The sequence below is a fragment of the Glycine max genome, chromosome 14 (assembly GCF_000004515.6).
Source record: "Glycine max cultivar Williams 82 chromosome 14, Glycine_max_v4.0, whole genome shotgun sequence".
Lineage (NCBI taxonomy): Eukaryota > Viridiplantae > Streptophyta > Magnoliopsida > Fabales > Fabaceae > Glycine > Glycine max.
Window position 1 is genome coordinate 5,983,326 of NC_038250.2, and position 21,853 is coordinate 6,005,178.

At 30.6% G+C, this 21,853-nt stretch overlaps 4 protein-coding genes across 5 annotated transcripts; 2 read left to right on the plus strand and 2 right to left on the minus strand.

Annotated features, from left to right (window-relative positions):
- Positions 1-1,840: 1,840 nt before the first annotated feature.
- On the minus strand, positions 1,841-2,596 carry LOC100782305 (50S ribosomal protein L31, chloroplastic-like). Of its 2 annotated transcripts, none has more exons than XM_006595484.3 (2): positions 2,407-2,596; positions 1,841-2,334 (listed from the first exon to the last, which is right to left on the minus strand). In XM_006595484.3, exons 1-2 carry the CDS (start codon positions 2,479-2,481, stop codon positions 2,005-2,007), a joined length of 405 nt encoding a protein of 134 aa, XP_006595547.1. In that variant the 5' UTR covers positions 2,482-2,596; the 3' UTR covers positions 1,841-2,004. The 2 variants fall into 2 exon arrangements, with proteins under 2 accessions (XP_006595547.1, NP_001241471.1); NM_001254542.2 differs by having other exon boundaries at positions 1,888-2,331; positions 2,407-2,519.
- Positions 2,510-4,144, plus strand: LOC106795765 (proline-rich receptor-like protein kinase PERK2). Its single transcript, XM_014766665.1, has 2 exons — positions 2,510-2,648; positions 3,777-4,144. Exons 1-2 carry the CDS (start codon positions 2,510-2,512, stop codon positions 4,142-4,144), a joined length of 507 nt encoding a protein of 168 aa, XP_014622151.1.
- A 322-nt stretch (positions 4,145-4,466) lies between these two features.
- On the plus strand, positions 4,467-9,730 carry LOC100798736 (glucose-1-phosphate adenylyltransferase large subunit 1). The gene is made up of 14 exons (XM_003545222.5): positions 4,467-5,395; positions 6,048-6,170; positions 6,391-6,564; positions 6,705-6,797; positions 6,882-6,965; positions 7,148-7,203; positions 7,395-7,488; positions 7,597-7,782; positions 7,883-7,963; positions 8,263-8,349; positions 8,426-8,530; positions 8,674-8,780; positions 9,305-9,365; positions 9,483-9,730. The coding sequence occupies exons 1-14, from the start codon at positions 5,177-5,179 to the stop codon at positions 9,582-9,584; spliced, it is 1,572 nt and encodes a 523-aa protein (XP_003545270.1). The 5' UTR covers positions 4,467-5,176; the 3' UTR covers positions 9,585-9,730.
- A 543-nt stretch (positions 9,731-10,273) lies between these two features.
- LOC100799790 (mannan endo-1,4-beta-mannosidase 7) lies at positions 10,274-15,344 on the minus strand. The gene is made up of 5 exons (XM_003545224.5): positions 14,846-15,344; positions 14,343-14,537; positions 13,165-13,287; positions 11,468-11,661; positions 10,274-10,891 (listed from the first exon to the last, which is right to left on the minus strand). Exons 1-5 carry the CDS (start codon positions 15,182-15,184, stop codon positions 10,453-10,455), a joined length of 1,290 nt encoding a protein of 429 aa, XP_003545272.1. The 5' UTR covers positions 15,185-15,344; the 3' UTR covers positions 10,274-10,452.
- Positions 15,345-21,853: the final 6,509 nt, after the last annotated feature.

A 21,853-nucleotide genomic window follows, 5' to 3' on the forward strand; every position in this document is an offset into this window, starting at 1 on the left:
AGGTGTTGGTGTGGCCGTGGGTTATTTTTATGTTTATTTTAATACAAGTAATTTTAAACAATAAATCTCTACAGTGGAAGAATTTTCTTTAGTTGCTTTTAATGGGTGTCACCAATAATGTTTTTATCTCAAAGTGACAAACATCTTAAAATAATTATATGTTATTTTTATTAATTTAATAATGCAAAACAATGTTGCTTTAGCTAGCAACTGTGCCGAGGAAGCATCCAGTTGGTGCGCGAGTACGACTACAAAGGGCAGTTGCTTTGGTAGCAATATTGTTTCCAATACCCAGTTGCTTTCCAAGCATGGGAAGAAAAATGCTCTAAGAGGGAATGATGCAAGTATGTTAATAGGGTAAGGAGGACATTTTTGAAAAAACAAATTGGAATGGGAAAGTGGATAAGCAAAGAGAGGGAAAGTGGATATAACAACTACCATTTTTTTTTTATTGATGTGTTGCAGTGAAATAACTTGGATTGCTTGAGGCAATTTTTATGCAACATACACCAATTGTGAAGTAGATTGGCTCTTTATAGAGAATGTCTCTTACCTTTTTACTAGCATCTCTGATTACCTATATTGCCATCTTCTCTATTTATCATTGTCTATCACATTTTCCCTTTTCAATGGAGCTTGTTAGAGTCTTTATTAGTTATTACATTATATGATCTTCGCTTGGTAGGCACCAATGATGCAGATGACTCTTCCTTTACCTTCTTGTAAATAAGCTCCATCCTCCAATGGTGAGTATTTCAACATGGGATTTTCTAAGAGCGTGTGTACTTATAAGTTATAATGTTTATCCCAAAATAAACCGATTTATTCCTTGTTATCCTTATAATTCAAAAAGTATACATGACTTTAGGAGATGAATGAACATTCTGTCAGTTGTAAAATTTACTCAAATTCACACTGAATAGTTATACAAAATCAAATCATTAATTCGCAAGTAAATCATGATGGCTATAATCCTTTTTTCTTTCTTTTTTTGTTAACCGTCCTTCCCTGTGAGGCTAGCTAATCAAGAACGAGGGCATCATCCAATTCTTAATTACAAGATTAAAACACGTCTATAACACTTAGTTTTTGCTCTTCTTTTCGTAGTAATAAACGGAACACAGGCACAACAAAGTTTCATGCATCTTCCTTGTTGAATAAAGTGCTTCATGACTGTTTGTATATGCAAGTAGAATTGATAAGTCTACTAACAGATGGTCTTAAAAAAAGATAAAGGATGAAAAGAGAAACTTGGTAGGTTCATGTTAAGAAGGAATGGTTTATATGTGTGGATCAACACCAATACAGCCGCAAAGTATAGCATCTAACACTAATCCGTTAAACAATGTACAACGAAAATAATGTTTGTCCGAGAAGCATTATTTATCATAACCCATGGAAACTCAAGCATACTCTCTAATACTAACTTAAAAATCAGTTCAGCTGAAGATTATCTAATATTTTTCTGGTTTGCATCTGCCGTCCACTATATGATTTAGGCCATGAATTGTTATATTCTTCTGATAGCAAACAATATCACCTAACCATTATCCTCATCACACAAGTGACAAGTCTAATTACAGTATCATTTGGAAATTTCCTCAAAAATAAAAATTTAAGAAGCTTTCAATTACACATTTTCAAATAAAGCTCTGCTCTTTTAAAAAAAGAAAAACAAATAAATCAAGTAATTAAACACAACTAATTAAGCACAAGTGATTAGTCTTCAGGTAGTACTTCCCCATTTATATGTTATTTTACTTATCTTTCGATAGGATTCTGAACTAATAAGAATCTTTTTCTCCTAATGAACTGGAGAAAAAAATGGCAAATCTCAAAATGAACATAATCACCAAATCAATCACATTACCACATTCACGGGCTTGCTCGAAACAATATCCATAGCACAGGCTTAAAGCGTCTTACAATATTACAGAAATTGAAATTAAAAAAGGAAACCTTAATATCTTCCTATGGGAGACAATCCTGTTCGAGTAGAATAGATTATTTTTTCTTGCCTCCTTTGGAAACACCCTTGCGCCTTGAGGGGATAACAATCTCTCCCTTGAGAACAGGAATCTCCATGATCTCTTTGAGCTCCCCGAACTTCTTGCGGAACTTCTCGACCTGGTCGTCGCTGACCATAGACGCCGACCGGCTTCCGAGGTAGAAGGGGTGGTTCCCCGACCACACGTCCACCACGTATTCCTTCTGGGTCCCACCTGTCGTCAGCACCAGCTCCCCGTTGCAGTACACCTTCGATTCCTCGTAGAATTGCGGGTGTATCTCCTTCTTCTTGCACCACACACCGCACTGAACCGCTCTCCGAACCTGCTGCAATCAAACAACGTTATTAACTCCACGAATCAAACGTTGTGAATTTCAATTGTAATAAATTCTGGTTACATTTTTAGTGGGAGCTGCTGCAACTGGAAGAAAGGGTTTTCCTTGCACGAATGTGTTGGTCACACACTGCGCCATTTTCACCTATCTATCTATTCGATTTAGGATGGAGAAGGAGAAGGTGAAGGATGAGATTCTGGAGTACATATGTGGTCGTCACCAAATGGGCCCTTCTACTATTCCTATTATATTCGGCCCAACTGGCCCTTTAGCCGATAATGTGCTCATCTTGTATCAAGATATGAGTTTAAACAATTATTAATGTAAAATAAGATTTATTTATTTACTATTATTAGTATTATTATTCCACTTGTCCAGGATACAACAGAAATTTTACTTGTTATGTTGAGCTATCTATCCAATTATTTCGTCTTTAGTTATTATCTCTGTTGTGTGTTGAAGGAATGAATACCTATAAAAATATTCTAATGTTTAAATCAAATATCATCTAATATAGTAAATGAAAAAGAATAATTATTTTATCTTAAGAGTCCCACCTTTTATATACACATATTTATAGGCCTTAAAATTTATGGGTCTTATCTTATTATTAATGCAATGTCAATCCGTCTGGTAATATTACTTTAATACAAACATAACAAGCTTAAATCATTAAGTCCATTAAAAAATATATTTTCTATTAAATTTTTTTAAAAAAGGTCACATATATTAATAAAAAGGCCACATATTTTGATAAAAAGTATAACTCTTTTATTCAAAGAACAAAAATTTATTTTAAAATTTACTTTAAATCCCACTTATTGTTGGACTAGTTTTGGATCTAAGAATTATGCTTCTAATAATGTCGTTGTGAATTATGTTAGAGACCGAACAAGTGGCGAAGTACTCTTACGTTATATAGTTTCCAAAAGGTTTTAGGTCGGATGGGGTATAATTATTATTCAGAATTTTTAAACAATTCATGGTGCATTTAAGCTAATGAAGCATCAGAAATAATAAAAAAAAGAGAAAGGAACAGTGTACGAGACAAAGAATGATCACAGAATTGCAGGTGATATTTTGAGGAATGTTAAGAGGAATTAATAATGTGACTTTTTTTGAATTAATAAAATGTGACTTGAAGTGAATGTACATGTCTAAATCAGATTAATCTACTATGATATGAAAATACTTAGGCATGGACCTAATGTTCAACCCAAGTAGCAAATCAGGCCCACGACCCTCGAAGTGGTTTAAAACAAGTCTACCATTCAACAATGTTATTTTATATTTTTACACTTTCATTAATTTTCCCCCCAATTTGAGATAACTCTCATTTCATATTTTTCTTTTTGGAAAGTTATTAACATGTGTAAAGCATAAAGAGAAGATTTCTTTCATTACAAAATTTCAATTTTATAAACCTGGGCTAGGACCTTGCACACCACCATCTTCCCCGGCTCCGACGCCTCCCACCTCTTCAACCTCCACTCTGCCACCACTCGCCTCACCCTCTCCCGTGCCATCTCCGCCTACTCCGGCGTCTTCCACGTGGCCTCCCCTTGCACCTTCGAGGACCCCACAACGTCCTAACCTCCTCAATCTCTGCAATGCTAGCAACGACGCTGATCATGGAGGTGGCGAGGAAGGAGAAGACGAACTCGGCGGAGTTCTGGAGGAGGATCATGACGACGTCACCCTTGCGGATTCCGAGGTTGGACAATCCAACGACGATCTTGCGGGAAATGAGGTGCGTCTCGGCGTAGGTGAAGGTTTTGGCGGCAGGTTCTCGAAGCAGTAGGCATGCAGAGGGAGGTGGTTGGAGATTGGTATATCTGGTAATGGTAATATTGATTTCAAGAGATGGCTAGTTTGGGGATTACAAACTTGATTTTCATCAGTTTTTCGGGGTAGACATCTCTTTGGCATCAAGAGAAGGAACTACAATTATTATGTTGTGTTAATGAATTTTAGTTATATATATATATATATATATATATATATATATATATATATATATATATATATATATATATATATATATATATATGGGAACTTTGTGATCCAAGTTAAACTGAAAAAGACCTTTATAAGTCACAAATCAATCCTAAAAAAAGTAACAAATCATTTTATTCAAAATTTTAATGCAATTGTATTCTCATGAAATCAAAATAAGTTTTAGTTCTTTACCCATTTAATTTATGTCATCACAACTATTAAACTACTATAGGAAGATTGTTAAAACGTAGTAACTACGAATAGTAATCCTCCTTGCTATAACAAAAAAAAAAAAAAAATTCTTACCACGAGATGTAGGAAAATACATCCTAAATTCGTGAACTTAGGACCGCACAATGTATGATAATGAACGAACCAAGACAAATAAACAAAAATTCTAAATGAACCTAAGAACACGTCAAAAATGGGTGCAGCCCAAGAGTTTTGCGGACACTCATTCCAAGTAATAAGAAGAATATGTAGCATGTGCTGATTAATGTGTTCAGTAATGAAAGTAGAAAAACTTGCCAAGTTTTTCGTTGGTAATAACTATTCATTTGCCAATAGATCTCAACCCCAACATCTTCGCTAACATTGAATCGGATGCACTCTCATTGCACCATCTCACTCACCACATATCTTTATATATATGTTCACCTCATTGTTTTTTATTCAAGCCACTTGCAAATCTGAAACTTGCAATTGGTGCCCATTGATCTCAACACATTCCCATTCATAAGAGGGTGTGGGGTTTTGTGTGATCAATAAGGTTCACTTGTCTCAACTCTGTCCATCAGAGATATATAGTGAAAGAGAGAGAGAGAGAGAGAGAGTCATGGATGCAATTATTGCAACCCTGAATGCCAGAGCTAATCTAGTCACTAAGGGAATTGGATCTAGAAACAGAAGTTCTTCTGGGTTCTGGGGTGAGAACACAAGGGGAAGCCTTAACATCAGGTTTTGTAGTACTCCACGCAAGAGTTTAAAAGCTACAACTTTCAAGCCTGGCTTTGCACAAGCTGTTTACACACCAGACGTGAACAAAGAGCCACAGGTAATAATAACTACATGCAAAACATTTTCTGATGCGTGCATCCCTGCCTCTTTTTCTATACACTCCCGTCTTTAATTATAACACATAGATGACTTATTTACATTTATTAAAAATTTAATTTAGTTATTAACATTAAATTTATTTATAATTTCTAATATTTTTTTTTAAATTTATTCTTAATTTTATTTGAGAATCTATTCATCTTCTTCGATTTTCATAAAAGAAATATAAGATAATTTTTTTTATCAAAAATCAATTAATGCATAAAAATGATGAAATGAAATCTAATAATAAGAGACATAAAATTTTGTTGACTATGTCTTATTAGGGAAAAACATATCAAATGAGTATATATATATTTTTTTTGTGTGAAAATTAAGAACTAAAAATATATATAGATTATTAGATCATATTTGAATGGTTAAAATTATACAGGTAACATTGAAAAGTTTTCACTGCCACGAATGTGCCCATATATATTCATACAGAGAAAAAAAAAAACTAGGACCATTGTTGTGCGGTTATGTGTGTTTATTTTAGTCATTTTAGTGACGTGTCAGTGCCTAAGCCATTATTTTTTCATAGTGTTGCTTAGTTTTGTTGGTCCTTTTGGATGCTAAATCGTAATGCTGCATATGTATTTTGATTTCAGATATTCCAGGGACCCATTTTTCAGAGTCCAAAAGCAAACCCGGAAAATGTAGTTGCTATCATATTGGGTGGTGGTGCTGGAACTCGACTCTTTCCTCTTACTAGCACAAGAGCTAAGCAAGCGGTATGGTGTAGAAGTTTATAGTATCATTTTCTTTTGAGGTTTGAATTGATTACTATAAATGGTATGAGTGGTTTGTCTTGAATTTTGAGTAAATGCTAACTGAGGACACAGTGAATGCACTAACTTAAGGGGGGTTCTAGTGACTGCATTTCCTTCATGCACGATTTCTAAATGTGATGACATGCAGGGTCTGTTATTAATAATTTCATCATGTTTGCAGGTTCCAATTGCAGGGTGTTATAGACTCATAGATATTCCTATGAGCAATTGCATCAACAGTGGCATCAGAAAAGTGTACGTTTTAACACAGTTCAACTCTTTCTCCCTCAATGGCCACTTATCTCGCACTTACAATTTTGGAAATGGGGTGAACTTTGGAGGTGGTTTTGTGGAGGTAAGTTATTGATTTGTAGTATTTCAGAAAGAGTGAGATTTTACTATCTTCTATGAAATTATTTTTATATTTAAACTAGTTTGAAGAAATTTATCAGTGAGGCTATGTAACTTATCAAAGGTGGCATTTACATGAAACAGGTCTTGGCTGCTACTCTAACTAATGGAGAGGCTGGGAATAAATGGTTCCAAGGGACAGCTGATGCAGTGCGACGATTTAGTTGGGTTTTTGAGGTAGGCATTTTGAATGCTACATACATATATGCTAAATTTACCAGTCTAGTACCATGAAATAAATTTGTCCGGATTACCATGCAGGATGCCAAGAACAAGAATATTGAGCACATCTTGATCATTTCTGGTGATCATCTTTGCCGGATGGACTATATGAAGCTTGTGGAGGTACAAATAAGATAATTTCTCATCTAAGATTAATTACATCATGTATTATATGTAGTTGATGAGGACTGTGCTTGCAAAAACATATTGGGACTAATATCTAATCATGTATTATACATCGTGTATCATGTACAACTAAGATAATTTCTAAAACTAATACTAATTGAAGAGGACTGTGCTTGCAGAAACATATTGGGACAAATGCTGATATCACAGTTTCATGTGTGCCTATGGATGAAAGGTATAAATATCTATATGCTAAAGATAAAATAGTATATGCATTGAAAATATCAAGGATTTTTACATTATCAACCAATCAGAAATCGTTTACAGTGACAATGCGTAGAAATTAATCTCATCTCTTTCACTAACAATAGACTTTATTTAGTTATATATTTCTGTTGAAGTTGATCATTTTTAGTTATCTATCAGCCGTGCATCAGACTACGAGCTGATGAAAATTGATAGAAAGGGAGAGATTACCCAGTTTGTAGAAAAACCAGAAGGATCAGATTTGAAGGCAATGGTATATTTGTAGTCCCTTAAACTCTCTTACATTTCACACCCCTTTATCACAATAAATATATGGATTGTCATTGAAGAGCTAATTAGTTTCCCCCTTTAATAACTGCAGCATGTTGATACCACTCTCCTAGGCTTAACAGCAGAAGAAGCACAGACATATCCTTACATTGCACCCATGGGTGTTTCTGTATTCAGAACTGAGACCCTACTGAAACTGTTAAGATGGAGCTGTCCTTCTTGCAATGACTTTGGATCTGAAATTATCCCATCTGCTTTGAGGGACCACAAAGTCCAAGTGAGAGGAATCCCAACCATGGATTTGAATGTTATTATGCTAATGAAATTAAATTCTTTTTTCTGTTCATGATGTTTTTGTTTCTATTTGTAATTTTCAGGCATATATGTTCAGGGACTACTGGAAAGATATTGGAACTATAAAGTCCTTCTTTGAAGCCAATCTGGAACTAACAAAACAGGTTTGTTTAACTATCCAGAAAATTACCTCTACATTTAATTCTTAATTTGAAAGTTTGTTTCAGCCAATTTGGTTTCTTTACTGCAACTGGTTAACCAAGAATGAAAGTTAATCATAATTAAATTAAAAAACAATGGGACTCTTTCACTGTTTAGAAGACTTGAAGTGGTATTGAGCCCAAGTTTGTGTTGTTAATCTCGATAATAACGGATTTGATAAGATTTGGAAAAATGTTATTACATTTTTCCCCATAATGAACAGTCTAGTACATTTACTGATCACATACTTCATTATTTGCAGTCTCCAAATTTTGAATTCTATGATCAAGAGTCGCCTTTCTTCACTTCCCCAAGATTCCTACCACCCACTAAAGCAATAAAGTGCAAGGTAAGACACAAAGCTTTCACTGGTTTTCTTTGTTGATTTTGTACTGCAGATGAATGCTTCAACTTGATTTTTGCAGATTGTGGATGCAATTATTTCTCATGGTTGCTTCTTGAGTGAGTGTAGAGTTCAACATTCTATTGTTGGTGTGCGATCACGTTTAGAATCTGGTTCAGAGCTTCAGGTAAGCTTGATACATTTTGTATTTTTCACTACTATGGTTAGACATATTATAGCCAGCATTTATTTCCAGCTCCTAGAGTTAACCTTTTCATGTTCTATTTTAGAACAACTGTGACAAATATACTTATAGGCTTTGCTATACAGGATACCATGATGATGGGTGCTGACTACTATCAAACTGATTCTGAAATTGCAACTCTGCTGAAGGAAGGAAAGGTTCCAATAGGTGTTGGAGAGAATACTAAAATCAGGTGCCATGATGTCTCTCAATGAAACCTTTCACATTCATGTATAAGTACATTATTTCTATATTCTAGAAGAACAAAATAGTCCAAGTTATACTCACAATTACATATCACAAGTTATAACTTCCGTTAGAAAAAAAATACAAAAATCATTAATGTATCTTCACTTAAACATTAGGAATAGTTGGTTCGTGACATGGTTTAGAGCCTCTATGATCAAATTTGATCCTAGCCTCATTCTTCTGATTAAAAAGATTAATTTTAGAACAAGAAAGTGAGCTCATGCATTGTCTGCCCAAAGGATTCTTGTGTAAAAAGTGCATGTTAATATTCTCCACGGTTGATTTAGAATTTGATCCTTGCCTCATTCTTCTAATGAAAAAGCTTAATTTAAACACATCATAATTTAGTTCATGCTTTGTCCTCCCAAGTAGTTCTTTTGTGAGCGAGCATGTTAAAATTTTGGGGATAGTAAATCACTTGGCCTTCATTTCTAACTTCTGCTGATTTCCTATTCCTCTGTTTTGAAGGAATTGTATTATCGACAAGAATGCCAGGATAGGAAGAAATGTGATTATAGCCAATACTGATGTAAGTGCTGCTAAAAAAACTTGACTGTTGAAACTGCTAAAAACAGTTTCTAGTTCATGGTATTTTACTATCCAGCAATTCATGTGTGTTGCTGATTTAAATATGATGACTTCTCAGGGTGTTCAAGAAGCAGACAGGCCTATGGAAGGATTCTATATTAGGTCAGGCATCGTAGTTGTAGCGAATAATGCAACAATTGAAGATGGAACAGTCATTTGAAGGAGTTATTGGCAGAAACTACTTTAATTAGGTTGCTGGTATATAAGTCTAATGAAGGTATAGAAAAGTGCTCCGTTGTAGACTACAAGTTACACTCAATGTAACAACTCTTAGTTTCGGAATAAATAATTTCTGTTGGTATGTTTCAATCAGAGATCCTTTATATGCTGATGATAATTATGTTTATTTTAGAAAAATCTTTAAGACAAGGTTTGTAAACTCAGTGAGGGTTGTGCACTTTGAAGGGGAGAAATCAAAAAATTATTGTGATTTCCAAGACCATTTAATCCTGGTTAATCTCCACGAGACACCTATTGAAGTTTTATTAACTCTGTCTTGAAAAATTCGACTACATATCATGTACCCTGTTTACTTCCTTCATCCAAAGCCTTCTGAGCCACTAAGTCTGTTCAGTTCCTAAGGATTCATGATGCCACCACGGCATGATCCTACAAAAGGAGAAATTGTTGGCGTGTGACCATTTTGGTCCCCATTAGTCTCCAAATGACTTATAGTTAAGTGTTATTAATTTTTTCTTGTGAATTGAAAAACTTGAATACGTGTCATGTAGATTGATAAGAACCATAGACACATGACGATCCTGAACTACCTAATAATTTGTCTGTACAAAGGTGATATGGGTCAGCTAAGCCTCATGCTATGAACATTACATGTACAAATAATGTCTAAGATTAAAGGGCATTTCATTAATAAGACAACGTAATACAAGGCTATGGACGTGGCCTATTCTGTCCTCTTGGAATACTACTATAACTCATCTTATGGAGGGTAATCACATTCGGATGATATCTCCGTTCACAAATGATGTTACAAAGTCTTCAAGACAGACTTGTCTAAGTTTCTTTCATTAATTAGCACCACCCTGCCATCGTGGGATTCTAACTTCCCTTGCTTTGTTCCACTTCTTAGAATTTTTCACTCTGGGAAATATCTTCATCCGGATTCTGTTTAGCTTTTCAGACTCTTGAGCAATCAAAGTAGCAGTTGAGCAGCTCTCATCTAATGGCACTTCATAACCATCTCGAAAAGAATCCATTCCTTCAGCTAGAAGTTGCCAAAATAAGCCGCCAACAGCTGCCCCGCTATCACTTGCTGATGAATAGATTGCAGAATAGACCAAGTTGAAAAATTGGTCCCTTAATGTTGAGTCAGTACTGATATTTTTTGTTGCTACTCCAAACTCCGCAAACAGAACTGGCTTCTGAATGTTCTGTGAATCTTGTATGTGATCATTGAGCCAACGAACCAAAAATAAGATTTGGTCTTCATTACTTGAACCTGGAAGCCTGCTCATGGAAGGAAAACCAATTCAACATTACCATGAACTATAAAACCTTGCCCCAACATAAGAAATTAATTTTTATTTCTATGCTGTAAATTTTACAATATCAATGAATGAGAATCCATTATTGGTATGACTTTTATCATAGTTACTGTAAAAATAAAAAATAAGATCTTATAATATATATTAGTTTCTAATTGAATGACACAGTAAAAACTCAACTTATTATATATATGATAGTTTCAGGTTTGATCACAATATAAAAATCTCAGTGTATACCATTTACTCAATTAAAAATAGTAACAACTAAGATGTTTTTCTTGTTTTTCTTGTTATTATCTAAATGCATGTTTTTCTTGTTTTATTATTTAAAATATGATACAAGTATGGCCTAAGAAAAATGGTGCATGAATATTGTTTCTCATAAATTAATATGATTATGAGGTTTTATAAAGAATAGAAGTATGATATAAGTATCGGGATTCTCAATCCTTATGGTAATTGTCTTACAATTCGGTCACATGGATTGTGTTCGATCCCGATACAGAAACATTAAAAAAAAAAAAAAAAAAATCCATACCATTGATCAGGGTATGAATGAACTGTGGCAAAATCAATGCCAGGGATTTGGTTGTTTGTAATGAAATCTGTTCCTACGTGGAAGCTCGGATTAGACTCTTGCTTGGACAGCCCATAGAAACCCTCCAGACCAGCTTCTAGCAAATGGTTTCCATCTATGGATTTCAAATAAGATGCCATCTCAGTAATCCAACCCTGACAAAAAGGGGGAAATTAAATTCAATTATCTCTTGTGATGTTTGAAAACAAAATTATATATATCCTGAACTTAAAAAGCCCATTTGGGTTTTTGAGAGATGTTAACTTTCTTTACGTTGCACTGATACATACAGCCACTCCCAAGTGAATTCATTTCTAATTTTAAACCTTACTTTCCCCTGTTATATGTTTTACATGAAATCAAGAGGGCTAAAACTAGGTTGTAAGAGTGATGTAGAAAGTATAACGTGTGTAATTAGAGAATTAAAAATACTAACTAAGCTTTTGTGCAATTAAAGTGAAAGAGCTAACCGAATAGTAATGGCTGTGGAACAAAACTTTGTTATTTTTACTCTATTTTCTATATATTAATTGCGAACCTAGCATTGACAAGAAGTCCCAAAATGGATGGAAAAAAATTAATTAATAGAGGTGAGAATGAAAAATTTAAACATAATTGAAAATGGAAAACGAAATTACGATAATGCGATATGTCTGAAAACAACCCCAGTTTCAATTTTGTAAGTTTTATATCTTCTTATTCTTATGTACCAAGGTAAATCTTAAATCACAGATGATTTTTTTTGGAAATAGTATTTTTAATCTCTCAAATTACACCTAATTATCTTGTCAAACTTTTTAATATTGTGTCAGGTAGACAACCAACATGATGTTACATCATCAATTAATACTACTAACAACAAAGTCTAAAATTATTAAGAAAAAGTATAGAATTACAAAAAAATTTAGGAATAAAAAATAATTAACCCTATAAAATATAAGTAAATTTTAAATCCTTTCATCACATTTAATAAATTTATCTTTAAATATACTTAACAATTTTACAAATAGATGAAAGAGAATAATATTAATATTAAATTTAAAATGACATTTATTAAAGGTATTAGTGAAAAAAAATAATTAATGTTACATTTGAAAAATCAAATACAACATTTATTTTGAGATAATTTTTTTTCAAATACTATATTTATATTTTGAGACGAAGCAAATACTATTTATATATTTTCAATAATCTTTTTTATTTTCGTGATATTAACTATATGTTCTTCACAGTAGAGAAAAAGTATTTTCATTTAAAACAAATCCCCATAAAACTAAAGACTTTCATCAATTAATTTAAATAGTATAGGAAATAAAGCATCAAATTAAAAAAAAAAATATATATATATATATATATATATATATATATATAAAACTTATATTCAAAGTCCAAAGAAAATATTAAGATTAGTCAGTGCTAGAGAGAGGTATATGCGATTTTTTTAATTAGTTGGTTAATTTTCTTTAAAATGTTAGTTGGAGAACTTGAATACTTAACTTCTCCCTCCTCTTTTCCTTTAACTCTTCTTCAATCATTGAATCAATTTTATATCACTCAATATTATAAATTCTAATCTTAATATGACCAATGTGCAATAAAAAATAAAAAAAAGTCTAGAGAAAATATAATTAACAATGCAAGCCGAGAGTAGTAGTTACCTGAACCGTGTTTCCTGATTGATCTGAAGGGCATCTAATTTCATTCATGAGTTCCCAAGCCATTATAGTTGGATCATCTTTGTAAACGACCCCCGTGAAGTTATTACGTCTTGTGAGTACACTCTATCAAAACACAAATTAAAAACTCCAATATTAGGTCAGTTATATGTCTTTTTCCCTGGAAAATCGTTGGTACAAATGTTGTCACGAGTTGTAGCTGAGGTAGCAAAATAATGGTAAAGGACCACAAAAAGCTTGTGCTGAAATTATTTTCATATAGTATTTGATTAGTTGTACTTAAATGCACTTTACTCATCTAAGAACTGCTCGATAGCTGAATGCACATGTTGAACATTAATGCAGTGAAAATTGCAAGAGTGTATAAGTAGCAACATTCTTTTAAACAAGTCTAAACCTCTATAATACGGTTCATTGATTCTTGGCAGTTGTCAGCTACCAAGTAGGAAATGTTTAAGCTCACGTACAGAGCAATTCAACCACAAAAGCTGGTGATGGTAAAGTTTTTATTTTTAATCACTCTTCTACCCTCGGTTGCATACTTTCAAGAAACGGAAAAAGTTTTTCCCAAGCAAAGATGTATTTTTCATCAAGGGTGAATATATTACAAGTGACTCACATTGAAAATAAATTTATTAGCGCATTTTAGGAAATTAAGAAACTGTATCTCTAGAAATCAAGAAACTATATTTCTAGAAATCGGGAAAGTATATTTCAGAAATGGAAGATTTGTATCAGATATTGTAGATATGTAATTAGTTGTAATTATGCAAATTAATTGTAATCCTGTATATATTGTTAATTTGAGTAATAGCGCAAATTCCTAACGATATCTCCCTAGTCCCTCCCTCGTTTTTCCTAGCATTTCCATAACAAGAATAACATGTCACAATATAAAAAGGTTATATATTTATTCCCACAATATTGTTATAATATTTTTTTTATCACATCATTTATTTTGTCTCGTATATACTTTCCATTTTCTTTTCCTATTTAATTTCATTCATATTTGAAAAATAAATTGTACAATATTGAAGTAAGAATGTGATTTCTCATACTAAAATGAGTAAAACCAAACTGTGACACGATAATATTGATGAAAATAAGGAAAACAAAATAACTAAACACGGTAGCTACTAATGAAATTATGAAATGTTTACCTTGACGTGGTTTTTGTAGTATTCCTTCACTAGAGGGTTAGTGAAGAAATCATCTTCAGAATCTATGGCCTGACCCTCACTTCTTGCCCAGTCCACATATTGTTTCTTTCCTCCAAAGTTATCATAGTTATTCACCAAACTCAACACAAGCTTGGTCCCATATCTTCTGGCTTCTGATATCACAAAGTCCAGCCCCTTTCATTATCAAAGTAACACAAAGCCAAAATATAATTATTACTACTGCAAAAAGTGTGAACACCAATTATATACATAGCAAGCATGCTTTTAATTAGGAGAAGAAGTAATGTTAATAATCACAAAATAAAACAATCATTACTCTAACTCAATACCAATAATAATACATTGAGATTGCAAAAATGGAGGCGATGAATTAAACTAACCACCACCATGAAGGGAGATATAAGGTTAGTCTAGTAGTAAAGGAAGAAGGAAAGAGTAGAAAGGTCACGGTTCTAATTCTTCCCTAAAAAAAAGAAACTAACCCGGAACATGTCTTCATTGTAGGATCCAGGAGAGTATTGTAGGGGCTTGTAACCACCATCACTGAAAGCCCATGTTCTGGCTATGTTAAGTCCATGGTTTGTACCCTTTTGAAACACAGATGATACTTTGTTTCTCTGAGATGGATCAGAGGCCATATACATCAGCCAATATGCATTGTAACCGTTAGCATAGTAGGGTCTCCCATTCAACATAAGCTGCACCCCTCTTACTTTCACAAATCCATCAGCAGCAGCAGCTTCTACTTGGGGTAATAACAAGATCCCTCGTTCCAGTATCATATAGAGAACTAGAAAGACCATAAAGAAACCAAGCTTCATTATTCTGCTTTCAACTCTTCACACTCCTTACCCTGTCAGAACTAGGAATGTTAGCTTCCGAATCGCAGCGCTGAAGCCAACATAGAGTCCCACACTGCCTATTAATATTACTTTTATTTTTTCTCTCTAGAGATTGTATATGTATCTTTCTTGTTATCCCGCTTAAGTGCATGTTTGATTTACACTGAAATTATTGTGATACGTAAAAATAAAAGTAAAAAAAATAATGATTTTGATCCTTTTTGAAAAAATTATTTGGCCTCAAAAATCATTTTCCATCGGGATGTTCAAAATCAAATCAAACTATTTCTTAGCCATTAAATCGATTCAAAAAAACTAAAAATTACAAAGAAAAAATTGCATGCTTTTTTAGTTTGATTCAATTTTTGAATCTTGTTATAAAAAATTAAACCAAACTCAATAAACTATATATTATATTATATTAATTTTATTGTAATAATTAATAATATATTAAATAATTTATTATTTTTTATTGTATTATAATCAAGATTCATATTTTACTTTCATATGTTAAAAAATGATATAGAATAGTGTTAAATATCAAGTGCACAAATTATTATGTTATAAAAATAGTTGAAAATATTATTTTATATTAATATTAAATAGAAGTGAAAATAATAATTTCAACTCAACTATGTTAAACAGAATTTAATAAAAAATAAAATTCAAACAAAATTAATTTTGAGTTAATTTAATATAATAACTATGAAATTTTATTTGATAGGTTTTAAATTATGATAATAGATTAAAAAAATAAAAAAAATCACTTAATCGAATCGAACTCAACTGCAAAAGATGGGTTTGATTTAATTTGGATATAGTATTATATTTAAAACAAATCAAACTAAATTACATATTTATTTTATGTTTAGTTCGAATAATTTTTTGTCTAAAAATTAAACCAAAACACACTATAAATATTCTTATTTTTTTCACCTTATTTTTAAATATATTTTAAGTTGTCAAATAAAATTATTATGGATGATAAAAAAATTTAAAAAGAAATATTTAACACACTTGGCGGCTAGATATTTAAGACGACTACAAAACATTTTTATAGTAATTGATTTATATGTTTTTTTACAATAAAAATGGTATAGTTATATGAACATAATCTCTCTCACTAGTGAATAATGTTAATGGAAATGTCAAACAATACACTCTGAATTACCTTGGTACAACTTATCCTACATGGTAAGATCAAATTAAAGATGGTATAATTATCTTCACATAATCTCTCTCACTAGTGAATAATGTTGATGAAAATGCCAAAACAATACACTCTAAAATTAAAGTGGTTGAGAAGCAAGAAGGAAAGGAGTAAGGGTAGTTATGTCCTATTACCTATGAAATACCGACATCGATATGAACATCGAACGAACACACAGACATCTGTAATATTCAAAATATAAAACGTGATATAGATGTCATCTTAGTATCGGACACTGACACAAACGCGTGTCGAACACCGAACATCACAAGGGAGTGAAATGTCCGTGCTTCATAATCTATTACGATAGAGTGAGCCAAAGGGATGTCACTAGAATTATATATATATAGAACCAGAAGCTCATGGGTCACTGTCACACTATATTGTGGGGCCGCAAAATGTATCATTTTTAAGGTAAGCAGGATCATGGAAGATAATTAAAGGTGTGGTTACTATCATAATTTTTCATGTCCATACAAAATTGTTGCCCCGTGATGTGAATTGGACTTTGGAACAAGATTTTACGGTGGGATGCAGATGGAATCATGGACCCACACCCCATTGCCCAAACGAAGCAACACTGTTAAGGAGTGAGTTTCAAGCTCTGGTGCACGTCAATTACTGATTCCAAATACAAACTTCAAGGGACACTACACTAGCACACGGCACACATCACAAGAAACCACTGTTCAAGGAAACTTTTTATTAGAGTGATCATGCATGGACATATCGAGAGTGTATATATTTCACTCACATTCTTTATTTTTTGTATTGCTTTTTTTTTTCATGTTAAATCAGTTATTATATTTATAATATTAAACTTTTCTCTATTTTATGTCTATTTTTCTCTAAATATCCAGTATTACATATATGTCTATGCATTTTTTTAAGGGATTATTTCACTTTTAGTTTCTAATTTTTTTCAAATTCATACTTTTAATTTCTAACCTAAATTTTGATTGGTCAAAATATTTAACTTTTTTTTGTCATTTTTAGTCTCTACATTCAAATAACAAGATTAATTGATAACGTGATAATATTAATACTCCAATCATTTATCACGAAAGAGTTTAAACGAGATAATCACATATAATTTTATAATAAATTATATTATTAATCTCTCATCAAATGATCTGAAATTATCAACTAGTTTGAACTAATGAAAAATTAGAACTAAGTTTACCAATAACATTACATTGATTGTTGGGTCAAATTATTTAATGATATGATAAATTACTAATTTTTTAATATATATCATTATTGTATCATCGTTTAATGTTATTACTTTACAATATATTCTATTAGTGGTAAAAAAAAGTTCAAATACTTTAATTGTTCAAAATTTAAGTTAAAGGCTAAAAGAAAAAAAAAATACATATCAAAATAATAATACTTATTTTTTTTATTATGTAACATAAAAGTGGAAATAGTGACTTACTCTTCATTTTAATTTTTGGGGAATGTATTGCATGTGGAAGGTACTTACTTTTTTCTTACACATTTTCTATAGACAAAAATCTTATAATTATTTTAATATTAAAATTAAAATATACTCAATTTGTATATTCTCATTGTCTTCCTCTTCTCAATTAAATATTTTTAATATTATTTTTTATAGGTACATGTCACAATTCACACACTGCTTTCATAACTAGTCAAAAAAATTTCTCTCAAATATTTCAAAATTGTTCTTTTTTCCATCTTTACTGGCATACTTTATCTTTTTAAGTATTTATCGCTTTCTATTTATAATTACTATTTTTTAGATTAATTTTAATATGATTTTTAAATAATTTATCTATAATTAAAAATATAATATTCATATTGAAAGATAATTATTTATTATAAAATATTAAATATTTATTTTGTAAAATACACAAACTAAAATGTAAATTTTTACACATTGAAATGATACCTTAGAGGAAGAATAATTAAAAAAGTCGTATATATGGAAGTTTTTAGGTAGGTTAGGTAGCTTTATCCTTTTGGATTGGATGCTATTGTCAAATTGAATTTATAACTTTCGTTTGTCACTGCAGGAGTCAATTTAGTATTTATTTTTATTAAGGATAAAGTGAATCTAATAAAAGAGTTAATTAAGGACGATTTTGTAGATTGTCTTCTCCATCTATGAAACTACTCCCCTTGCTAACCTCTAATGTGGTTGTAGATACAGAAGTGCAATCCATGACCAGGCAGCACAGTGAATAAAGTGGTAGACAATAATGAAATGTCATGGAGAAATCAAAACCTCTCAAGTCTCCACAATATTTGAATACTTCTTCAGTCATAAAGTTAAATGTTTTTAAAATTCCAACTAGACTGTTTGATTTTGATCCAACCATGCGTACCATAAAGCAATCAATTATGTTTTGGTTTTAATCGTTCCTTATATTTGGAGGTTTTGGTCGGTTTCTTCTTAAATTCAATGTTTTTAATGCATTGGGTATAACAAGTTCTAGTCTCATTGTACAACATAACTAAGGTACTGCTAATCATTTTCAAAAGCAATGTTGTAAAAACACAAAGATGACAATCATCTTACCAATATCCACTTAACAGCTAGCTAGATAATACAATTTTTAACAACAAATTAAGAAAATATTATTTATAAACCTTCACTTTAGAATTTAAATGTATGAATTAACTAATTCTTAATATGATGTCACGTTGTTACCGCAACAGTTGTTTCAAATAAATATTGAATTTAAAAATATTTGTCAGAATATAATTATTGAATTTGTGAAAATAGCTCCATTAATTTCCCTAAGGGGGCGTTTGCTTAATCTTAATCTTGTTGGATATCTGAAAATATTATTCTTAAGAATATTAGATAAAAATGACATTCTTGTATATTTTAAAATATATATATATTTGATTAACTATTTGGAATCTTTTTCATATTTCTGGAAATATTTAAAATATATATTTGATTCAAGTTATTTTTTTTCTAGAAATATATGTTATATTATTAAAATATTATTTTGTATTAAAGAAATTATTATATTTTATATCAATAATTTACTAAATCATGAATTAATCTTATATGACGCCAACCCTCATGCATCATGCAAACATAAGTATATAAAAGTAAATTTAAACTTAAAATATAATTTGAAAAATAAAGGAAAAATTGGAAATCTCTCCCAATTGAATGTACAAATATATATGAAAAGAGAGAGAAAAAATAGTAGGTCTAAAAAATTATTACGGATAATTAATTTTCACTCGAAAAGTTAATTATTTTTTTTAAATAATTGATTACAATATTTTATTTTTAGTATTAGTTTTCTTCCTTATTTCTTTCAAGTCAAATACTCCTAAAAGTCTCCTTTTTTTCTTACCTTTTTTTTTCTCAACTTGTGCCAAATAGAATGTAAGGTTAATTTTTATTTTTTTTATGGTGTAAGGTTAACTTTATCCGTGATATAATACTTAACTTCTCTTAACAAACTTTTCACATTGGGATTCAATTTTTTCACTGTGCTAAGGGTATGTTTAGATTTTAGATGGAAGTATTTTTTAATGTTTAATAGTTAAATCAGGTTAAAGATGTCATATTTAATTACTCTCTAAAATTTGAGAATACAATTTTGCTTGAAAACTCAATTTGACATAAAATATGACTTAGGATGAATTTGTAAATTTAATTACAGACTTTAATTCATAAACAACTCATTAAGTATAGAAAAAAAAACAACTTAGGATGATTTATTCATATAAAGTATAGAAAAAATGTTGCAAATATTTTTAAAAAAAATAAAAAAAACAAACATATACAACTCATTAATATACCTGATAAATGGTTGGTACGTTGGTCTTGTTGACGTCGTTTATTTATATACGAATTCATATTGTTGACAACACATGTCCGGTCAAACAATTATAATTAAATTGTACAACTTTTTAGTTACCAGACAAAACTACACTGTCTTTTGTTTGAAACATAATTTTTTGCATAATTAAAAATTTCTTTCGTATAGATTATATATAATTTTATATTAATCTAAAATTATTTGATATTTCAATTATATAAATCAAAATTAAGGAAATATATACTTTTCAAAATACATTACAATATGAGTTATTTCAATTAATTTTTTCTTCTTAATATTTAATTTTGATAAAATTTAACATAAATAATCAAGATAGTAAAGTTATAATTCAACTGTTAACTTCTATAAAATAAAATGAAAAATACATTTATAATGTCTTAATAACATTTCCTTTTGTTTACGTGTCTCTTTTTTCTCTTCATTTTCTATTTATATAACAATTGAAAGCAAGTGAGAAAATGGATGGATAAAACTATTACACACGTACATATGTGCACGAGTAAATCAATACTAAACTTTGAGTGATTAATTAATATGAAATTATTACAATATTAAATATTTATTTTTATGATTTATATGGTCATATCTTTTGTCTTAAAAAATGTCCTCGTTTAATACGTTTTTTTACATTTTAATATATTTTTATTTAAAACTTATATATATTTTTTATAAAAACATTTTAATAATTATCTAAAAACTAATATACTTTATTTTTCATCAAATTTTATTTTTTGTATAAACATTTCTAAAAATCTCATAATTTTAGTAAAACAAACGTCATGTTTTTGGCAATTTTATAGTACAAAATATACATCTTATTAATTATTTTAAATTATTTGTTGAGTATAATACACATTCTTGTAAGTTATATATTAAAATATATATTTGTCCTCATATAATGTAGATTTAGTTATGTGATTTAAATATGGATATTCTTTAATTTAAAATTTATAGGTTGTGTAAATTTTTATTATTACTAACATTAAGTAAACTTATTTTACAAATATTTAAATCGCATCCCGATAAATTGAGACAAATTTAATGTAAGAAATGCCCCTCTATAAATGTGTGACAAAACATGTGATTCAAACATTGGTTATATAGTTTACTATATCATTTTTTTTATCAGGAAGTATATAGAATTTTTTATTTAGGATTCAACTAATCTTACTTCCAACAAGTTGACTCATTTTAAAAGTAAAGTGATACTTCTAATTAGGATTTAAAACTCAAATCAAGAATCAAATTCTAATTTTTTTTTGTTAAAGAATTCAAGTATTAACCATTTATACTAACAACTTATGAGTGTTGGTCGATCTATGATTAGAGAGTAAGGCTATATATGTTTAGATTAAAGTTAGGAAAATACTTTTGTAAATGGCGAAATATAAATGCAGTGACTAAAAAACTTTTTATTATAGCTATAATTGTGGTTAATGTGATCGTGTAATTTAAAACTATGGTTAGATGTTAAAAAGATTATCTTAGAGCATCTTTGATGGTGTTCATATAGGAACATCATTATCGCAAGCTAGAGAAGCACTCCCATCAGAGGAAGCAATGTGCTTGCGAGGGAAGTCCCAATGCAGGTGCATACAACGA

Bases quoted from the DNA above. Each gene is read 5' to 3' on its own strand.
- LOC100782305 (XM_006595484.3), bottom strand. From the start codon at position 2,481: ATGGCGCAGTGTGTGACCAACACATTCGTGCAAGGAAAACCCTTTCTT. The intron at 2,335-2,406 runs GTAACCAGAATT...GTTTGATTGCAG, and splicing joins CAGCAGCTCCCACTAAAAAT to CAGGTTCGGAGAGCGGTTCA.
- LOC106795765 (XM_014766665.1), top strand. From the start codon at position 2,510: ATGGAGAAGGAGAAGGTGAAGGATGAGATTCTGGAGTACATATGTGGT. The intron at 2,649-3,776 runs GTTTAAACAATT...AACCTGGGCTAG, and splicing joins CATCTTGTATCAAGATATGA to GACCTTGCACACCACCATCT.
- LOC100798736 (XM_003545222.5), top strand. From the start codon at position 5,177: ATGGATGCAATTATTGCAACCCTGAATGCCAGAGCTAATCTAGTCACT. The intron at 5,396-6,047 runs GTAATAATAACT...TTTTGATTTCAG, and splicing joins ACGTGAACAAAGAGCCACAG to ATATTCCAGGGACCCATTTT. The intron at 7,783-7,882 runs GTGAGAGGAATC...TGTAATTTTCAG, and splicing joins TGAGGGACCACAAAGTCCAA to GCATATATGTTCAGGGACTA.
- LOC100799790 (XM_003545224.5), bottom strand. From the start codon at position 15,184: ATGAAGCTTGGTTTCTTTATGGTCTTTCTAGTTCTCTATATGATACTG. The intron at 13,288-14,342 runs GTAAACATTTCA...GTGTTTTGATAG, and splicing joins ACTACAAAAACCACGTCAAG to AGTGTACTCACAAGACGTAA. The intron at 10,892-11,467 runs GTATGGATTTTT...TTCCATGAGCAG, and splicing joins CATTCATACCCTGATCAATG to GCTTCCAGGTTCAAGTAATG.